At 43.0% G+C, this 22,409-nt stretch overlaps 1 protein-coding gene across 1 annotated transcript in view; it reads left to right on the forward strand.

Moving 5' to 3' along the window:
• Positions 1–22,409, forward strand: part of pdia2 (protein disulfide isomerase family A, member 2) — a 30,851-nt gene that overhangs the window by 5,227 nt on the left and 3,215 nt on the right. The window contains exons 6-9 of the mRNA XM_061984147.1: positions 1–21; positions 11,982–12,173; positions 12,240–12,360; positions 15,147–15,325. The exon at positions 1–21 is cut by the window's left edge and continues 105 nt beyond it. Of these exons, the coding sequence (XP_061840131.1) occupies positions 1–21; positions 11,982–12,173; positions 12,240–12,360; positions 15,147–15,325 (513 nt within the window). The remainder of the gene's footprint in view (positions 22–11,981; positions 12,174–12,239; positions 12,361–15,146; positions 15,326–22,409) is intronic.

Raw genomic sequence — 22,409 nt, forward strand, 5'->3', positions numbered from 1 at the left:
GCCAAGAGCCTAAAGGGAAAGGTACCGTCACTTCATGTCTCTTTGTGTCTTTCCAAGACAAACCTTCACACTTATCAAAGTGGTCTTTTACAAGCGGACATATTTCAAAGTTTTACAGAATGACTCAAAATTGTTTTCAAAACCATGCGATGGGTACACATTTCAGAAAAAAACAAAGTTCATAGAAGACTTGCTTGTCATTAATGTTTACAAAAGTGTTTACGTTTGGTTGTTTAATGACTAAACGGTTTTCGATGTTTACAAAATTCCAGTTCAGTTTGTTAAAGGGGAACATTATCACCAGACCTATGAAAGCGTCAATATATACCTTGATGTTGCAGAAAAAAGACCATATATTTTTTTAACCGATTTCCGAACTCTAAATGGGTGAATTTTGGCGAATTAAACACCTTTCTATTATTCGCTCTCGGAGCGATGACGTCACAACGTGACGTCACATCGGGAAGCAATCCGCCATTTTCTCAAACACATTACAAACACCAAGTCAAATCAGCTCTGTTATTTTCCGTTTTTTCGACTGTTTTCCGTACCTTGGAGACATCATGCCTCGTCGGTGTGTTGTCGGAGGGTGTAACAACACGAACAGGGACGGATTCAAGTTGCACCAGTGGCCCAAATATGCGAAGGTGGCAAGAAATTGGACGTTTGTTCCGCACACTTTACCGACGAAAGCTATGCTACGACAGAGATGGCAAGAATGTGTGGATATCCTGCGACACTCAAAGCAGATGCATTTCCAACTGGACTGGACAGATCAGCTTTCAGGAAAAGAGAGCGGATGAGGGTATGTCTACAGAATATATTAATTGATGAAAACTGGGCTGTCTGCACTCTCAAAGTGCATGTTGTTGCCAAATGTATTTCATATGCTGTAAACCTAGTTCATAGTTGTTAGTTTCCTTTAATGCCAAACAAACACATACCAATCGTTGGTTAGAAGGCGATCGCCGAATTCGTCCTCGCTTTCTCCCGTGTCGTTGGCTGTCGTGTCGTTTTCGTCGGTTTCGCTTGCATACGGTTCAAACCGATATGGCTCAATAGCTTCAGTTTCTTCTTCAATTTCGTTTTCGCTACCTGCCTCCACACTACAACCATCCGTTTCAATACATGCGTAATCTGTTGAATCCCTTAAGCCGCTGAAATCCGAGTCTGAATCCGAGCTAATGTCGTTATAGCTTGCTGTTCTTTCCGCCATGTTTGTTTGTATTGGCATCACTATGTGACGTCACAGGAAAATGGACGGGTGTATATAACGATGGTTAAAATCAGGCACTTAGAAGCTTTTTTTTTAGGGATATTGCGTGATGGGTAAAATTTTGAAAAAAACTTCGAAAAATAAAATAAGCCACTGGGAACTGATTTTTAATGGTTTTAACCCTTCTGAAATTGTGATAATGTTCCGCTTTAAAGACTAAAAGTTTCCAAAAAATTGTCTTATATTTTTACAAAGGGACTTGTGTTTCGTTAATACAATTTACGATTTGGTTTTAGTGTTCAACATCTGTTACAGTCTTTGAAGACTTGACTTGATGTTTAACAAGTTTTATCCTCACTTCGTTGAAATGTAATAATTAGAGGTGTAACGGTACGTGTATTTGTATTGAACCGTTTCGGTACGGTTCGGAGGTGTACCGAACGAGTTTCCACACGGACATATTACGTACGTTGTGCAAACCAGTGTTTTTCAACCTTTTTTGAGCCAAGGCACATTTTTTGCGTTGAAAAAATGTGGAGGCACACCACCAGCAGATATCATTAAAAAACGAAACTCAGTTGACAGTAAAAAGTTGTTGTCGCAATTGTTGTATACGACTTTAAACCATACCGCCCGAATGCAGCTGAGATAGGCTCCAGCGACCCCAAAAGGGACAAGCAGTAGAAAATGGATGGATGGACTTTAAACCATAACCAACCATGCATCACTATAGCTCTTGTCTCAAAGTAGGTGTACTGTCACCACCTGTCACATCACGCCATGACTTATTTTGAGTTTTTTGCTGTTTTCCTGTGTGTAGTGTTTTAGTTCTTGTCTTGCGCTCCTATTTTGGTGGCTTTTTCTCTTTTTTTGGTATTTTCCTGTAGCAGTTTCATGTCTTCCTTTTGAGCGATATTTTCCGCATCTACTTTGTTTTAGCAATCAAGAATATTTCAGTTGTTTTTATCCTTCTTTGTGTGGACATTGTTGATTGTCACGTCATGTTCGGATGTACATTGTGGACGCCGTCTTTGCTCCACAGTAAGTCTTTGCTGCCGTCCAGCATTCTGTTTTTGTTTACTTTGTAGCCAGTTTCGTTCTGCATAGCCTTCCCTAAGTTTCACTGCCTTTTCTAAGGGGCACTCACCTTTTGTTTACTTTTGGTTTAGGCATTAGACGCCTTTTTACCTCCACGCTGCCTCCCGCTGTTTCCGACATCTACAAAGCAATTAGCTACCTGCTGCCACCTACTGATATGGAAGAGTATTACATGGTTACTCTGCCGAACTGTAGACAGCACCGACACTCAACAACAACACATCATTTGCAGACTATAATTACTGGTTTGCAAAAAATTTTTTTAACCCAAATAGGTGAAATTAGATAATCTCCCACGGTACACCAGACTGTTTCTCACGGCACACTAGTGTGCCGCGGCACAGTGGTTGAAAAACACTGGTGTAAACAATGCACACCGAGGCACAACACACGGCATGCTAGCAACGACCGGGCTACGACAACATATAAAAGCCAGAGCTGGAAGACCCTCCTGCTTCGTTAAGATCTCCCATTTGGGAACACCATGACTGCGCGGTGCGGAGGACAGAGGTTTGCAGACATTGTTCAGCAGCGGTAAGGCATGCTTCTGCCAACACGTCAAACATGCTAACCCATTTGAAGCGGCACCACCCCAAGTGAACATCGCTTCAACAAAGATAAAGACGAGCAAACAGCTCCCACCTCTTACTGCCAAGTTAGCCAGGCTGGGGGGGAAAGAAAAGTTTATCTGAGGCTGAGTTGACTTGAAACTGTTTAATGTTGCACTTTTTGTATGTAGAAGAAAATTTTTGTCATTTTATTTAATCTGAGCAACAACTTGAGGTGGTTTAATGTTGATTAACGTCATACTTGCCAACCTTGAGACCTCCGATTTCGGGAGGTGGGGGGTGGGGAGGGTGTGTGTGGTCGGGGGTGGGGCGGGGGGCGTGGTTGGGGGCGTGGTTAAGAAGGGAGAAATATATTTACAGCTAGAATTCACCAAGTCAAGTATTTCATATATCCATCCATCCATTTTCTACCGCATGTCCCTTTTGGGGTCGCTGGAGCCTATCTCAGCTGCATTCGGGCGGAAGGCGGGGTACACCCTGGACAAGTCGCCATCTCATCGCAGGGCCAACACAGATTGATATATATATATATATATATATATATATATATATATATATATATATATGAAATACTCAATAATTTCATATGTATATATATATATGAAATACTTGACTTTCAGTGAATTTTAGCTATATATATATATATATATATATATATATATATATATATATATATATATATATATATATATATATATTTACATGCATGTACAGTAGATGGCAGTATTGTCCTGTTTAAGAGTGTCACAACATTGCTGTTTACGGCAGATGAACTACTTTACGGTAGACGAAAACGTGACTGCTGTTGTTGTGTGTTGTTGCCACGCTGGGAGGACGTTAATGAAACTGCCTAACAATAAACCCACATAAGAAACCAGGAACTCGCCCTCGATCATTCTACAGTTATAACGTGATTGGGCAGGCACGCTGTTTATATTGTGGGAAAGCGGACGTGAGAACAGGCTGGCCACTGTCAACACGTCACTCAGGTCCGCATGGAGCTGGAGGGGGCGTGGCCTCCAGCTCCGCCTGAATTTCGGGAGATTTTCGGGAGAAATTTTGTCCCGGGAGGTTTTCGGGAGAGGCGCTGAATTTCGGGAGTCTCCTGGAAAATCCGGGAGGGTTGGCAAGTATGATTAACGTGGACCCCGACTTAAACAAGTTGAAAAACGTATTCGGGTGTTTCCATTTAGTGGTCAATTGTACAGAATATGTACTGTACTGTGCAATCTACAAATGAAAGTCTCAATCAATCAAAAAAAGCACTTTATATGTACAAAAGTTTTGTTAAGAAACCATTCTGAGCCTTATCTTATTTAGTTTTTATTTTATATATGTTGACCACATTAACCCTGGCCAAAGAAATTTATATTTTGTTGTTTTCTTACTGTACTGAAAATGAACCGAACCGTGACTTCTAAACCGAGGTACGTACCGAACCGAAATTTTTGTGTACCGTTACACCCCTAGTAATAATCACTTATTCGTCTGTTGTTTGATACTTTACATAAGTTTTGGGTGATACTGCAAATTTTGGTATGGATCAGGGTCATGCATTGGTCATAATTAAAGTCCTCCTGTCTCTAGGGACATTTTTTCTGAGTTCCATCCATCCATCCATCTTCTTCCGCTTATCCGAGGTCGGGTCGCGGGGGCAGCAGCCTAAGCAGGGAAGCCCAGACTTCCCTCTTCCCAGCCACTTCGTCCAGCTCCTCCCGGGGGATCCCGAGGCGTTCCAGGCCAGCCGGGAGACATAGTCTTCCCAGCGTGTCCTGGGTCTTCCCCGTGGCCTCCTACCGGTCGGACGTGCCCTAAACACCTCCCGAGGGAGGCGATCGGGTGGCATCCTGACCAGATGCCCGAACCACCTCATCTGGCTCCTCTCCATGTGGAGGAGCAGCGGCTTTACTTTGAGCTCCTCCCGGATGACAGAGCTTCTCACCCTATCTCTAAGGGAGAGACCCGCCACCCGGCGGAGGAAACTCATTTCGGCCGCTTGTACCCGTGATCTTGTCCTTTCGGTCATAACCCAAAGCTCATGACCATAGGTGAGGATGGGAACGTAGATCGACCGGTAAATTGAGAGCTTTGCCTTCCGGCTCAGCTCCTTCTTCACCACAACGGATCGATACAGCGTCCACATTACTGAAGATGCCGCACCGATCCGCCTGTCGATCTCACGATCCACTCTTCCCTCACTCGTGAACAAGACTCCGAGGTACTTGAACTCCTCCACTTGGGGCAGGGTCTCCTCCCCAACCCGAAGATGGCACTCCACCCTTTTCCGGGCGAGAACCATGGACTCGGACTTGGAGGTGCTAATTCTCATCCCAGTCGCTTCACCCTCGGCTGCGAACCGATCCAGCGAGAGCTGAAGATCCTGGCCAGATGAAGCCATCAGGACCACATCATCCGCAAAAAGCAGAGACCTAATCCTGCAGCCACCAAACCAGATCCCCTCAACGCCTTGACTGGGCCTAGAAATTCTGTCCATAAAAGTTATGAACAGAATGGGTGACAAAGGGCAGCCTTGGCGGAGTCCAACCCTCACTGGAAACGTGTCCGACTTACTGCCGGCAATGCGGACCAAGCTCTGACACTGATCATACAGGGAGCGGACCGCCAAAATCAGACAGTCCGATACCCCATACTCTCTGAGCACTCCCCACAGGACTTCCCGAGGGACACGGTCGAATGCCTTCTCCAAGTCCACAAAACACATGTAGACTGGTTGGGCAAACTCCCATGCACCCTGAAGGACCCTGCCGAGAGTATAGAGCTGGTCCACAGTTCCACGACCAGGACGAAAACCACACTGTTCCTCCTGAATCCGAGGTTCGACTATCCGGCGTAGCCTCCTCTCCAGTACACCTGAATAGACCTTACCGGGAAGGCTGAGGAGTGTGATCCCACGATAGTTAGAACACACCCTCCGGTTCCCCTTCTTAAAGAGAGGAACCACCACCCCGGTCTGCCAATCCAGAGGTACTGCCCCCGATGTCCACGCGATGCTGCAGAGTCTTGTCAACCAAGACAGCCCCACAGCATCCAGAGCCTTAAGGAACTCCGGGCGGATCTCATCCAACCCCGGGGCCTTGCCACCGAGGAGCTTTTTAACTACTTCAGCAACCTCAGCCCCAGAAATAGAAGAGCCCACCACAGATTCCCCAGGCTCTGCTTCCTCATAGGAAGACGTGTTGGTGGGATTGAGGAGGTCTTCGAAGTATTCCCTCCACCGATCCACAACATCCGCAGTCGAGGTCAGCAGAACACCATCCCCACCATACACGGTGTTGACAGTGCACTGCTTCCCCTTCCTGAGGCGGCGGATGGCGGTCCAGAATCGCTTCGAAGCCGTCCGGAAGTCGTTTTCCATGGCTTCCCCGAACTCCTCCCATGTCCGAGTTTTTTCCTCCGCAACCGCTGAAGCCGCACACCGCTTGGCCTGTCGGTACCTGTCCGCTGCCTCAGGAGTCCTATGAGCCAAAAGAACCCGATAGGACTCCTTCTTCAGCTTGACGGCATCCCTCACCGCCGGTGTCCACCAACGGGTTCTAGGATTACCGCCACGACAGGCACCAACTACCTTGCGGCCACAGCTCCAATCAGCTGCCTCGACAATAGAGGTGCGGAACATGGTCCACTCGGACTCAATGTCCAGCACCTCCCTCGTGACATGTTCAAAGTTCTTCCGGAGGTGGGAATTGAAACTCTCTCTGACAGGAGACTCTGCCAGACGTTCCCAGCAAACCCTCACAATGCGTTTGGGCCTGCCAGGTCTGTCCGGCATCCTCCCCCACCATCGCAGCCAACTCACCACCAGGTGGTGATCGGTTGAAAGCTCCGCCCCTCTCTTCACCCGAGTGTCCAAAACATGAGGCCGCAAATCCGATGACACAACTACAAAGTCGATCATGGAACTGCGGCCTAGGGTGTCCTGGTGCCAAGTGCACATATGGACACCCTTATGTTCGAACATGGTGTTCATCATGGACAATCTGTGACGGGCACAAAAGTCCAATAACAGAACACCACTCGGGTTCAGATCCGGGCGGCCATTCTTCCCAATCACGCCTCTCCAGGTTTCACTGTCGCTGCCAACATGAGCATTGAAGTCCCCCAGTAGAACGAGGGAATCACCCGCGGGAGCACTCTCAAGTACTCCCTCGAGCGAATCCAAAAAGGGTGGGTACTCTGAGCTGCGGTTTGGCGCGTAAGCACAAACCACAGTCAGGACCCGTCCCCCCACCCGAAGGCGGAGGGAAACTACCCTCTCGTCCACCGGGTTGAACTCCAACGTACAGGCTCTGAGCCGGGGGGCAACAAGAATTGCCACCCCAGCCCGTCGCCTCTCATTGCCGGCAACGCCAGAGTGGAAGAGAGTCCATCCCCTCTCGAGAGAACTGGTTCCAGAGCCCTTGCTGTGCGTTGAAGTGAGTCCGACTATATCTAGCCGGAACTTCTCAACCTCACGCACTAGCTCAGGCTCCTTCCCCCCCAGCGAGGTGACGTTCCACGTCCCAAGAGCTAGCTTCTGTAGCCGAGGATCGGACCGCCAAGTGCCCTGCCGTCGGCTGCCGCCCAGCTCACAATGCACCCGACCTCTATGGCCCCTGCTATGGGTGGTGAGCCCATTGGAGGGGGGACCCACGTTGCCTCTTCGGGCTGTGCCCGGCCGGGTCCCATGGGGACAGGCCCGGCCACCAGGCGCTCGCCATCGTGCCCCACCTCCGGGCCTGGCTCCAGAGGGGGGCCCCGGTGACCCGCGTCTGGGCGAGGGAAATCTGGGTCCTTTATTTTTATTCGTCATGGAGGTCTTCGAGCTGCTCTTTGTCTGATCCCTCACCTAGGACCAGTTTGTCTTGGGAGACCCTACCAGGGGGCATAAAGCCCCCGGACAACATAGCTCCTAGGATCATTGGGACACGCAAACTCCTCTACCACGGTAAGGTGGCAGCTCAGAGAGGAGGTTTTTTTCTGAGTTTATAAACAATAAAAAAAGGCAAACGATTTTGTGATAATAAAAATATAGATTTAATCCATGTAGTATCGACTAGGTACGTCTCTTGTAGATGGTATCGTTAAAATTTATATTTGTGTACAGCCATTTGTTTACGTTCAGGAGCGCTAGCTTGCTGTTAGCGGTTAGCTATTGTATCGTCCTATGGTGTGTAGTGAAGCATGTTTAGATATTCCTTTAGAATTGAATTGCTTGGCACTCAGCATCAAGGGTTGGAATTGGGGGTTAAATCACCAAAAATGATTCCCTGGCGTGGCACCGTTTCTGCCCACTGCTCCCCTCACCTCCCAGGGGGTGAACAAAGGGATGGGTCAAATGCAGAGGACAAATTTCGCCACACCTGGTGTGTGTGTGACAATCATTGGTACTTAACTTAAACACTGTGTGGACGGACGTTAGCGGCAGCTACTGCAGCTACAAGCTGACTGTTTTTTTTTATTATTAAATCAACATAAAAAACACAAGATACACTTACAATTAGTGCACCAACTCAATAAAACTTCAGACTTCAGAATTCACACAAAAAGGTTGTTTCTTTCTGTTATTAATATTCTGGTTCCTACTATATATATCAATACAGTCTGCAAGGGATACAGTCCGTGAAGCACACGATTGTGTGTGCTGCTGGTCCACTAATAGTACTAACCTTTTACAGTTAATTTGACTCATTTTCATTAATTACTAGTTTCTATGTAACTGTTTTTATATTGTTTTACTTTCTTTTTATTCAAGAAAATGTTATTTATTTATCTTATTTTATTTATTTATTTTAAAAAGGACCTTATCTTCACCAGACCAGGTTGTCAATGAAATTAGATTGTTTAAAGGGTTCTTAAAACCAGGTCCAGTCCAGATTATGTCCAGGTCGTGCTCAGCAACACACACCTTCATTCATGCACACTCAAAATGAGGGAACACAACAACAGACTGCATATAATCTGTAAACAAAATTACATTTTCAAAATAAACATTTATGTACAGTCCAGATTATGTCCAGGTCGGACTAAGCAACACACACCTTCATTTATGTACACTCAAATTAGGAAACACAGCAACAGATTGCATATAATCTATAAACAAAATTACATTTTCAAAATAAGCATTTGAGGACTTCCCATCTTTTTTTCATGTTTTTTTGGCATCATTATCAGTTTCAACCATATAACTTTCTAAAGTTACAAAATACTGAATAAATGTTTTAAAGAGCCTGACTGTTAGTTAGCTACTAGTCAGCTATGTTTTAAAGGACCTCTTCAATATGTAAAAGCTCCAAATGTATTGTTAGTTTTAAAGCCAAAATATGTCTATTCTTCCTCTTTTGTCTCTACCCTGTTTCTGCTTGCAAGTGCTCTGTACGTGTGTTGATGTTGAGTTGCAACATGCACCTCGGTGTGCCACAAGCGCATGGGAAAAAAAAAGACCAGTGAGTATTTTTAAAAGGCAGGATGGTACCTTTTTTTAATCCATTAAAACCGCTGTACTTTATTACCGTTCAACCTTACCACAATGTTTGCAAAACCACAAAAGTTCAGTTTGTTGACGACTGAATTGTCACAGACGATGTTCGGCAAAGTTTGATGCAAACTCCAAATCTTCTTAGATTTTTCCGAAAAGATGTGTACTGTGTAAGAAAGAAGCACATAATTTAGATTCAGTCCCAGACAGTTTTTATGATTACAAAATGACTAAATTGTTTACAATATTTCCGTAAACATGTATTGCGTAGGAATCATTTTCACTGTTTGAGTAATTACCCACTTTGAAAAATATAAACCTGGTGTTAATGTTTTCCGAAAACATCTTTGTTAGGTTGATTAAAGCCTACATGGTTTACGATGTTTACAAAATTTAGGAATGTTCCATTTGTTAAAGTCTAAATGGTTCATATGTTTACAAAAACACGTATTTTGGCCTCAATGACGACTCTAACTTGTTAATATTTACGAAAACACATAAGTTGGTTGACTGAAGGTTAAATGTTTTTTGATGTTTCCAAAATTCAGTACATTACAAAAACATATTTTGGCCTCAATGAAGACTTTGAATTGTTAATGTTTACAAAAACACTAGTTTGTGTTGAATTAGGCTAAATCCCCGCGACCCCAAAAGGGACAAGCGGTAGAAAATGGATGGATGGATGGTTTCTGATTTTTACAAAAAAATATTTTTGGCTCTGTTTAAAAAAAAACTACAAAAGTTTGGTTGATTGAAGGTTATATGGTTTCTGATTTTTACAAAATTCAGTGCGGTCCATTTGTTAAAGGCTGATGTAAATGATTTCCGATGTTTACAAAAACACATACTTTGGCCTCAGTGATGACACTAACTTGTTCATAGTTAGGTAGATTATAGGCTAAATAGTTTTTCATGATTACAAAAACATATATGTTCGCTTCATTGAAGACCTTAACTTGTCGTTAATGTTTACAAAAACATAAGTTTTCCGATGTTTACAAAAACACGTATTTTGTGCTCATTGAAAATTCTAAACTGTCGTAATGTTAACGAAAACACATACGTTAGGTAGATTGAAGGCTAAATGGGGTTGATGTTTACAAAAACATATATTTTGGCCTCCATTAAGACTCTAACTTGTTAACATTTAGAAAAATACATATGCTTGGTTGAATGAAGGCCAAATGATTTTGGATGTTTACAAAACTCAGTATTTTCCATTCGTTAAAGGCCAAATAGTTTCTGATGTTTACAGAGGCACGTCTTTTGGCCTCAATGAAGACTCTAACTTGTCGTGAATGTTTACGAAAACTTGGAAGTTGGAAGATTGAAGGCTAAATATATTTTGATGTTTACAAAAACTTATTTTGGCCTCAACGAAGACTCTAATTTGTCGTTATGTTTACAAAAACGCGTAAGTTAGGTAGACTGAAGTCTAAATGGTTTCCAATGTTTACAAAAACACAAATTTTGGCTTTAATGAAGACTCTAAATTGTTTACGTTTACAAAAACAAAAGATTGTGTTGAATTAAGGCTAAATGGTTTCTGATGTTTACAAAAACAAGATTTTTGGCTTTTAAATTAAACCTCGTAAGTTTGGTTGACTGAAGGATAAATGGTTTCTGATTTTTACAAAATTCCGTGCCTTCCATTTGTTAAAGGCTAATGGTTTCCAATGTTTACAAAAACATGTACTTTGGCCTCAATGATGACACTAACTTGTTGTTCATATTTATGAAAACACATACAGTAAATTAGGTAGATTAAAGGCTAAATAGTTTTTGATGATTACAAAAACATATGTGTTCGCTTCATTGAAGACCTTAACTTGTCGTTAATGTTTACGAAAACATAAGTTAGGTAGATTGTACGCTAAATGCTTTCCAATGTTTACAAAAACACGTATTTTGTTGAAAATTGTTAACGAAAACACATACGTTAGGTAGATTGAAGGCTAAATGTTTTCTGATGTTTACAAAAACACGATTTTTGGCTTTCAAATAAAACCTCGTAAGTTTGGTTGATTGAAGGATAAATGGTTTTTGATTTTTACAAAATTCAGTGCCTTCCATTTGTTAATAAAGGCTAAATGGTTTCCGATGTTTACAAAAACATGTACTTTGGCCTCAATGATGACACTAACTTGTTGTTCATGTTTACGAAAACACATACAGTAAATTAGGTAGACTAAAGGCTAAATAGATTTTGATGATTACAAAAACATATGTGTTCGCTTCATTGAAGACCTTAACTTGTCGTTAATGTTTACGAAAACATAAGTTAGGTAGATTGTACGCTAAATGCTTTCCGATGTTTACAAAAACACGTATTTTGTTGAAAATTGTTAAGTAAAACACATACGTTAGGTAGATTGAAGGCTCAATGTTTTCTGATGTTTACAAAAACATGATTTTTGGCTTTTAAATAAAACCTTGTACGCTAAATGCTTTCCGATGTTTACAAAAACATGTATTTTGTTGAAAATTGTTAACGAAAACACATACGTTAGGTAGATTGAAGGCTAAATGGGAGTCGATGTTTACAAAAATATGTATGTTAGCTTCATTGAAGACTCAACTAGAAACCTCGCCAAGACATAACACAATGTTACCTTTTGTGTAGATGCTGTTCATCACGATCGACGTGTCAGCACAGCTGTCGTTCGTGTTAAACTATTTTGGCGTGTCGGCGGACGAAGCCCCCACGGTCCGCCTCGTCAACATGAACACGGGGCAGAAGTTCATAGCTGATGGGAAGGATTTTATGAGCGTGCTGCCGAGCTTGTGTCAGCAGGTCATTGATGGCACGGCCAAGGTAAAACACACACACGCAGACATTATTCCACAAATAATTTTTAATCCAACTTGTTTTGTAATGCAGCCTCACTATCGCAGCCAAGACATCCCTGAGGACTGGGATAAAGAACCTGTTAAAGTCCTGGTGGGGAAGAATTTTGATTCAGTCGCTCTGGACCCGACCAAGAACGTCTTTGTGGAGTTTTGTAAGTGTTGTCTTCAAAACAACTAAGTAATTAATTTTACCCGCTTTCATGGCAATATACTGTATTTATGGTACAGTAGATCCCCGGACAGAATTAGTTTTTTAATAGTAACTTCAATAGAAAGTGGTTTGATGGCGCTAGTAGCAGGAAAAAATAGGGGATTTTTTTATTTTGAGTGGGGGGAATGTGCATTTTTGAAAATAGTTCTACAATTTCCGACTGTCTGTGAGGCCATGAATGTGTCCTGACTGGTGATTGGATAGGCCCTACTGCACATGTGTAACAAGGAATAATCAACGCATGGACGTAAAACTGTGAGGAAACTTGTTTTAGATGTTCCAACCATCATGTGCATCCTTTTCGAAAAAATCTCATCTTAGAGTATTTTGTCATTAAATTCACTGATTGTTCCATATCTGCGGTGTAGCGCCTTTTACAGTAGGTACGTGTAAGGGGGGGGGGCATGAGAACAAATGATTGAGAAGCGCTGCTTTAGTGGATGGAGGGGCAACATTGATTTTTTAATAGTAGAGGTTGCATCTTTTCATACTTGCCAACCTTGAGACCTCCGATTTCGGGAGGTGGGGGGTGGGGGCGTGGTGGTTGAGGGCATGGTTAAGAGGGGAGGAATATATTGACAGCTAGAATTCACCAAGTCAAGTATTTCATACATAAATATATATATATATATATATATATATATATATCTACATCCTGAAAATATGCAAACAAAACTGTGTTTAGATAATTGATACTTCAAACTTGCATAAATAAATATTAAGGAATATAACGTAACTTGGCTTCTGAGAGCTTCAAAATGTAATGAATAAAATGCTAAAGTTGTTGATAAACAAGCAATTATTTTAACAATTAAATATGGTCATTTTAAATGAGTTAATATGATAATTTAAAATTAATTATTTCAAATATGTTTATTTTAATGTATAATTCTAATGCCTGGATGTAATAAGGAGTCAGAAAAAATATAATAAAAATACAATAAATTTTGATGTTTTTAGCAAAATATAGTAAAAATGTATTTAGTTTTTGTTTTTTTTAAATTAATAAATATATTTATTTGTAGGTAAGATAAACATAATAATACAATTTATCTCTAGTCTGGATGATTTATTTCTTGTCACCCAGTTGTCCTCCCGTCGTGAAAAAAGGCTGTCCTCACTCAGGTCCGCATGGAGCTGGAGGGGGCGTGGCCTCCAGCTCCGGCTGAAAATCGGGAGAATATTTGTCCCGGGAGGTTTTCGGGAGAGGCGCTGAATTTCGGGAGTCTCCCGGAAAATTCGGGAGGGTTGGCAAGTATGCATCTTTTGGTTTAGAGCAGTGGTTCTTAACCTGGGTTCGATCGAACCCTAGGGGTTCGGTGAGTCGGGCTTAGGGGTTTGGCGGAGGTCAAGACACACCCAACTCATCGTGTGAATAAAAACTTTTCCCTATCGGCGTATTACGGCAGAAGTCAGACTGATTTGCAGGTGTGTAATTTGTTGTGAGTTTATGCACTGTGTTGGTTTTGTTGTTTGAACAAGGTGATGTTCATGCACGGTTCATTTTGTGCACCAGTAAAAAAACATGGTAACACTTTAGTATGGGGAACATATTCACCATTAATTAGTTGCTTATTAACATGCAAATTAGTAACATATTGGCTCTTAACTAGTCATTATTAAGTACTTATTAATGCCTTATTCGGCATGGCCTTATTATAACCCTAACCCTAACCAAATAACTCTAAATTAAGTCTTTGTTACTTAGAATATGTTCCCCATACTAAAGTGTTACCAAAAACATATAACTTTGTCTTGAATTTGAAAAAAAAAAAAACATTTTTATTTTTTATTTTTCTCGGGATCTTTCTGTGTGGAGTTTGCATGTTCTCCCCGTGACTGCGTGGGTTCCTTCCGGGTACTTCGGCTTCCTCCCACTTCCAAAGACATGCACCTGGGGATAAGTTGATTGGCAACACTAAATTGGCCCTAGTGTGTGAATGTGAGTGTGAATGTTGTCTGTCTATCTGTGTTGGCCCTGCGAGGAGGTGGCGACTTGTCCAGGGTGTACCCCGCCTTCCGCCCGATTGTAGCTGAGATAGGCTCCAGCACCCCCCGCGACCCCGAAGGGAATAAGCGGTAGAAAATGGATGGATGATGGAAGGGTTCGGTGAATGCGCATATGAAACTGGTGGGGTTCGGTACCTCCAACAAGGTTAAGAACCATTGGTTTAGAGTTTAAAAATTGGGCATTTTGTGCAAATTTTTTTGAGTGCCTCAATTACTTGCAGTTTTTCGCCAATCTCAAGGGGTCTTGGAACGTGACCCATTGCGAATAGTGCGGGTGCACAGTATATTTGTTGTCACTTCAAAGGTTGATCACGCTTTTTGAGATTTGACCTTTAATCGATGCGCATTATCAATGGAGATACAGTAGGAAAGGGATTCATATGGCCCCATTCGTCGCGGTTTACCTGACACATGAAACGTGACAAACTTTAGCCGGCAGACGTCAGTAGAGCGTTGAATATCTTTAAATGTGTTTTTTTGGGAAATTCCAACTTTCACCAAAGCGTCATTTGCTATGTAGAGTGGCACTTTCCATCATTTTCGGCAGACTGCATTGCAAAATGATTACCCCCCCCCCAATCCCCCTCTTCCTCTCACGTGACATCCACCCAGGAATGGGTCCACATGAATCCCTTCCCTACTGTGAATAATGTTATTTGGAATGAATGAATCATTGCTGATTAATGGGATGAACTAACGAATACGATCTTTGTGCAGACGCTCCATGGTGCGGACACTGCAAGCAGCTGACGCCCATCTGGGAACAGCTGGCCGAGACTTACGCCGAGCGCGACGACATCGTCATCGCCAAGATGGATGCCACCGTCAACGAGTTGGAGTCTTTCAAAGTCACCGGATTCCCCACGCTCAAATACTACCCGGCTGGCGGAAAAGATGTACGAAAAAGCACACACACACACACACACACACACACACATTCCAGTATTTGGTACCTTCTTGAGACCTCCAAAAAATGCCTACCTCTTTAAGACCACCCTTTCTAGATGTATAAAGAAGTGTATTTACAACATTAATAATATATATATACTAGAGATGCGCGGATAGGCAATTATTTAATCCGCAACCGCATCAGAAAGTCCTCAACCATCCGCCATCCACCCGATGTAACATTTGATCAGAACCGCACCCGCCCGTTGTTATATATCTAATATAGACGATGCAAGGCATTAGTGAGGTTATAAAGCTTTTGCCTGTTAAAGAAAGGAGACTGATCCAATGCAGCACAGACATTCGCGTGCCACGCTGTCACGACCCAGACGCACACCAGTGCGCAATCATATGGGAGCCGCGCTGAGCGCACCTCCAAGCGCGTCTCGCTGCCGGCGACGGCCGGGTATGGGCCCGACGCTCCAGCACCATCCATTTTCAGGGCTAGTTGATTCGGCAGGTGGGTTGTTACACACTCCTTCGCGGGTTCCGACTTCCATGGCCACCGTCCTAGCTGCTGTCTATATCAACCAGGGTGAGCCCCACCCCTTTCGTGAGCGCACTGCGCGCGGAGTGACCCCTGTTACGCGCCCCCGGCAACAGGGGTGGCGGGCAGGTAAGCTGCTTACCTGCTGCGCGTGACGCCGGCCGCGGCGAAGGCGGACGAGGCGGGGTGTCGGTGCGGTGGGCGCGGTGGTGACCCTGGACGTGCGTCGGGCCCTTCTCGCGGATCGCCTCAGCTACGGCTCCCGGTGGGGCCCTCTCGGGGGAAGGGGCCTCGGTCCCGGACCCCGGCGAGGCGTCCCTTCTCCGCTCCGTAAAAGTGTCCATCTCTTTTTTTTTTTTTCTTCTGTTGTGGCATATGCAGCAGGTGCCTGCTCGTTTTTCGTATGTGGGTAACAACATTTAACTATGTATATATATTTCCGAATTGGTTTAACTGCCACCTGCCTGAATCTATTTAAAATCAAATTTTTTTTTATTTCAACCGCCCGACCCGCGGATAAAATCTAATTTTTTTTAATTTCATCCGCCCGATCCGCGGATAATCCGCGGACTCCGCGGTTGTGCCCGCAAACCGCGCATCTCTAATACATACTATGCAAATATAAAAAGCTTGTTTTGAAAAATGAGTTGGAATTTCACAAGAAAAAGGTCACAATTTCACAAGATACATTTTGGCAGTATTATAATAAGTCATAATTTTACTCAACGCAAGTCAAAATTTTACAAGAAAAACTGGATATTTTTACAATTTTATGAAAATAGTCGTACTTACTTGACAAAAGTCACCATTTTATAAGAAAACTTTAAAATGCTGGCAATATTATAATAATAATCGGGATTGTACCTGGCAAAATTATGACAAAAGTCATAATTTTACAAAAAAAATGTCACTATCTTACAAGAACAGAAAACAAATTGGCAATATTGTGATAAAAGTCAGAATTTCATATGACAAATGTCACCATTTTGCATTAAAAAGTAATATTTTACGTAAAAAAGCAATCATTTTACATAAAAAAGTAATAATTTTACAAGAAAATATTGGAATATTACAGAAACAGAAAGAATATGAGAAATTGTTCCCAATTTTATAAGAAAAAAGTCGACACATTGTGAAAAAAGACTGCTTTTAGTTAATTTATTTTTGGGGGAATTTTTTGTTTGTAATTGGTTTTTAATCTTCATTATTTACTTCGTTATTACAGTATGTCTCTATACACATATTTATTTATTTATTTTTTAAATTGTGGCCAAAGGGGGCGCATTTCGATTTCTTACACACTCTTGTTATTACATATGTTGACCAGAGGGGGAGCACTTTTAAAACCGACACACAGCCAATTTGAAAAATCCCTCCTTTTTGGGACTACTCTCATTTTTAACGATTTCACCACCAGGGGTGCAAATGAGACATTCTCTATTAGATGCAATGGTTTTCTGTATTGGGACCATGATTTATGTCATCACTTGTTCACGTTTACGGTAATATGTTTTTTTGCAATTTAATTTTTGACAGCACCACATAAAATATGTTTTAATTGCTGATGCGGGTTTATTGATTTTTAAATGTGGCAGAAAATAACCCGTTTTGTACACTGTTGATGTGGTTCAATGCTATGTAGGGCGTAAATGTGTTCCCGTATAGTATTTCTCCAGCAATGGTCATGTGGTGACATCAATTGTGGTATTTTGAGAGGTAATCATTGAAGTCGGACATCACTGAAGGCCTAGGTGGGAAACACACGGCCCACCACCGCACGGTACCAGATTCTTTCACATGTTCAAATACACCACTTTTATCATCAATGATGGTTGCGGCCTTTGGAGTGCAGCCATGTCTAATTTCCCTTTCTTTGACGCACTGCCATCAGAAGAGTCTTCGTCACGCTTTAATGAAGGAGAAAAAAAATCACCTACTGTAGGGAAGGGATTCATATGGCCCCATTCCTGGTTGGATCTCCCGTCATTACACTTTGTGATGCGGTCTGCTGAAAATGATGGAAAGCGTCATTCTACATAGCAACTGACGCTGGGGTCAAAGTTGGAATGCCCTCAAAACACATTTTAAGATATTCAACACTCTACTGCCATCTAGTGGCTAAAGTGGATAGAGCACTCCCCAATTTGTCATGTTTCAGGTAAATCGTGAGGAATGGGGACATTTGAATCCCCTTTCCTACTGTAAAAGAGCAAAAGTGTGTAGGGATGAAGAATGGATGGCAATATAATTTTCTCAAAAATATTATTAATCTACTTGTTAATTTACTGTTAATACTTTCTGTTTGGATCCATCACTTCAAATACTTTACATTAGTTTTGGGTGATACAACAAATGTGCAATACCAAGAATTTACAGGGGCAGTATCGGTCATACCAATGTTGATACTTTTCAGGATCATTTTTGATCACAACTATAATTGGACAAAAATTGTGTAACAATATCAATTAATATTTAAATCAGGGCTGTTCAAAATAACGAGTTAACTCATGTGATGAATCACAAAAATGATCGCATTATTTATGTATAGTTGCAGATTAATCACACAATTTTTTTTTTTTAAAGTAATTTTTGACATAAAATAATTTTGGAGCTGTTTTACATGAACTGCAAATGGTTACCTGAAAGGCGGCGTGGGTTGTTATAAGGTCAGTGATCCGGGTAAATGTCTACGCATGCAAAATTCCGCTTTAAAATAAACCTCGACGGGAATTTTTACAATACTCTCACCAGGTTTTGAGCAAATAAATTACGTACATTCTAGTAAAACATTTTTAAAAAAAGGTTTCCACTGCAAAAAGTCCATGTTCAAAAACAAGAAAAAAAATTACAAAAATTGGGGGTATTTTAATTGAACTAAGCAAAATTATCTGCCAATATAACAAGAAAATTTGGCTTGTCAAGACTTTCCAAAACAAGTAAAATTAGCTCACCTCAATGAACCCAAAAATACCTTAAAATAAGTATATTCTCACTAATAACAAGTGTACTACTATATAAGTAAGTATTTTCTAATTGTTTCATTGAAAATAAAACAGCAAAAGTCCATTTGGCTGTCATCTTTTTTAATATTAGACACAATTGTGTCAAAGTCATGATTTTTTTTTTCATGCTTGAAATAAGAAATTATTACTATAAAAAAGTAGTTTTATACTTGTGAGTGTTGATGACACAGCTTTGCAACACTTGATATTCTAGTTTCAAGCATGTTTTACTCAATATAGGTCATCAAATCTCAGCAACAAGCTGTAATATCTTACTGAGATCATTTAGGACCAAAACACTTAAAACAAGTAAAACACTCTAACATAAAATCTTATGTATGGTTCGAGTCCCACGAGTCCCGCCGCCGGCCGCTCAAGTCCCGGGATGCCCAAAATGTCCATAACACACCCAGCCGAGTCCCACGGGGAGGTGGGATAAAAGTTGGAAAAGTCGGCAAAAGTCCCAAAAATGTTGAAAATACCTACCCAGGTTCGAGTCCCACAAGTCCCGCCGCCGGCCGGGATGCCCAAAATGTCCAAAACGCGCCCAGCAAAGTCCCACGGGAAGGCGGGGAGAAAAGTGAGAAAAGTCGGTAAAATGTTAAAAAAAATCACACCCAGGTTCAAGTATGTGGGACTCGAACCTGGGTAGGTATTTTGAACATTTTTGGAACTTTTGCCGACTTTTCCAACTTTTATCCCCCCTCCCCGTGGGACTCGGCTGGGTGTGTTATGGACATTTTGGGCATCCCGGGGCTTGAGCGGCCGGTGGCGGGACTTGTGGGACTCGAACCTGGGTAGGTAGTTTGAACATTTTTGGGGACTTTTGACGACTTTTCTCACTTTTGTCCCCCACTTCCCGTGGGACTTTGCTGGGTGTGTTGTGGACATTTTTTGCATCCCGGGACTTGTGCGGCCAGCGGCGGCGGGACTTGTGGGACTGGAACCCGGGGAGGTATTTTGAACAAAATTGGGACTTTTGACCATTTTGGCCGCCTTTTCCCCTGTTCTTCCCCGCCTTCCTGTGCACCATTGCTGGATGTGTTTTGGACATTTGGACAAAAATAGTTTCAAGCATGTTTTACTCAATATGTAATCAAATCTCAGCAACAAGCTGTAATATCTTACTGGGATCATTTAGGACCAAAACCCTTAAAACAAGTAAAACACTCGAACATAAAATCTTATGTATGGCCGCGCAAGTCCCGGGATGCCCAAAATGTCCATAACACACCCAGCCGAGTCCCACGGGGAGGTGGGATAAAAGTTAGAAAAGTCCGCAAAAGTCCCAAAAATGTTGAAAATACCTACCCAGGTTCGAGTCCCACAAGTCCCGCCGTCGGCCGGGATGCCCAAAATGTCTAAAACGCGCCCAGCAAAGTCCCACGGGAAGGCGGGGAGAAAAGTGAGAAAAGTCGGTAAAATGTTAAAAAAAAAATCACACCCAGGTTCAAGTATGTGGGACTCGAACCTGGGTAGGTATTTTGAAAATTCTTGGAACTTTTCCAACTTTTATCCCCCCTCCCCGTGGGACTCGGCTGGGTGTGTTATGGACATTTTGGGCATCCCGGGACTTGAGCGGCCGGCGGCGGGACTTGTGGGACTCGAACCTGGGTAGGTATTTTGAACATTTTTGGGGACTTTTGACGACTTTTCTCACTTTTCTCCCCCACTTCCCGTGGGACTTTGCTGGATGTGTTGTGGACATTTTTTGCATCCTGGGACTTGTGCGGCCAGCGGCGGCGGGACTCATGGGACTGGAACCCGGGGAGGTATTTTGAACAAAATTGGGACTTTTGACCATTTTGGCCGCCTTTCCCCCTGTTCTTCCCCGCCTTCCTGTGCACCATTGCTGGATGTGTTTTGGACATTTGGACAAAAATAGTTTCAAGCATGTTTTACTCAAAATAGGTCATCAAATCTCAGCAACAAGCTGTAATATCTTACTGAGATCATTTAGGACCAAAAACCTTAAAACAAGTAAAACACTCTAACATAAAATCTTATGTTTGGCCGCGCAAGTCCCGGGATGCCCAAAATGTCCATAACACACCCAGCCGAGTCCCACGGGGAGGTGGGATGAAAGTTAGAAAAGTCGGCAAAAGTCCCAAAAATGTTCAAAATACCTACCCAGGTTCGAGTCCCACAAGTCCCGCCGCCGGCCGGGATGCCCAAAATGTCCAAAACGCGCCCAGCAAAGTCCCACGGGAAGGCGGGGAGAAAAGTGAGAAAAGTCGGTAAAATGTTAAAAGAATCACACCCAGGTTCAACAAGTGTGTGAGACTCGGCTGGGTGCGTTATGGACATTTTGGGCATCCCGGGACTTGAGCGGCCGGCGGCGGGACTTGTGGGACTCGAACCTGGGTAGGTATTTTTAACATTTTTGGGGACTTTTGACGACTTTTCTCACTTTTCTCCCCCACTTCCCGTGGGACTTTGCTGGGTGTGTTGTGGACATTTTTTGCATCCCGGGACTTGTGCGGCCAGCGGCGGCAGGACTCGTGGGACTGGAACCCGGGGAGGTATTTTGAACAAAATTGGGACTTTTGACTATTTTGGCCGCCTTTTCCCCTGTTCTTCCCCGCCTTCCTGTGCACCATTGCTGGATGTGTTTTGGACATTTGGACAAAAATAGTTTCAAGCATGTTTTACTCAATATAGGTCATCGGGATGCAAAAAATGTCCACAACACACCCAGCAAAGTCCCACGGGAAGTGGGGGAGAAAAGTGAGAAAAGTCGTCAAAAGTCCCCAAAAATGTTCAAAATACCTACCCAGGTTCGAGTCCCACAAGTCCCACCACCCGGGATGCCCAAAATGTCCATAAAACACCCAGCCGAGTCCCACGGGGAGGGGGGATAAAAGTTGGAAAAGTCGGCAAAAGTTCCAAAAATGTTCAAAATACCTACCCAGGTTCGAGTCCCACAAGTCCCGCCGCCGGCCGGGATGCCCAAAATGTCCAAAACGCGCCCAGCAAAGTCCCACAGGAAGGCGGGGAGAAAAGTGAGAAAAGTCGGTAAAATGTTAAAAAAAATCACACCCAGGTTCAAGTATGTGGGACTCGAACCTGGGTAGGTATTTTGAACATTTTTGGAACTTTTGCCGACTTTTCCAACTTTTATCCCCCCTCCCCGTGGGACTCGGCTGGGTGTTTTATGGACATTTTGGGCATCCCGGGTGGTAGGACTTGTGGGACTCGAACCTGGGTAGGTATTTTGAACATTTTTGGGGACTTTTGACGACTTTTCTCACTTTTCTCCCCCACTTCCCGTGGGACTTTGCTGGGTGTGTTGTGGACATTTTTTGCATTCCGGGACTTGTGCGGCCAGCGGCGGCAGGACTCGTGGGACTGGAACCCGGGGAGGTATTTTGAACAAAATTGGGACTTTTGACCATTTTGGCCGCCTTTTCCCCTGTTCTTCCCCGCCTTTCTGTGCACCATTGCTGGATGTGTTTTGGACATTTGGACCAAAATAGTTTCAAGCATGTTTCACTCAATATAGGTCATCAAATCCTACTCAGTAGCCTCGTGGTTAGAGTGTCC

The sequence above is a fragment of the Nerophis lumbriciformis genome, linkage group LG25 (genome assembly GCF_033978685.3).
Source record: "Nerophis lumbriciformis linkage group LG25, RoL_Nlum_v2.1, whole genome shotgun sequence".
Taxonomy (NCBI): domain Eukaryota; kingdom Metazoa; phylum Chordata; class Actinopteri; order Syngnathiformes; family Syngnathidae; genus Nerophis; species Nerophis lumbriciformis.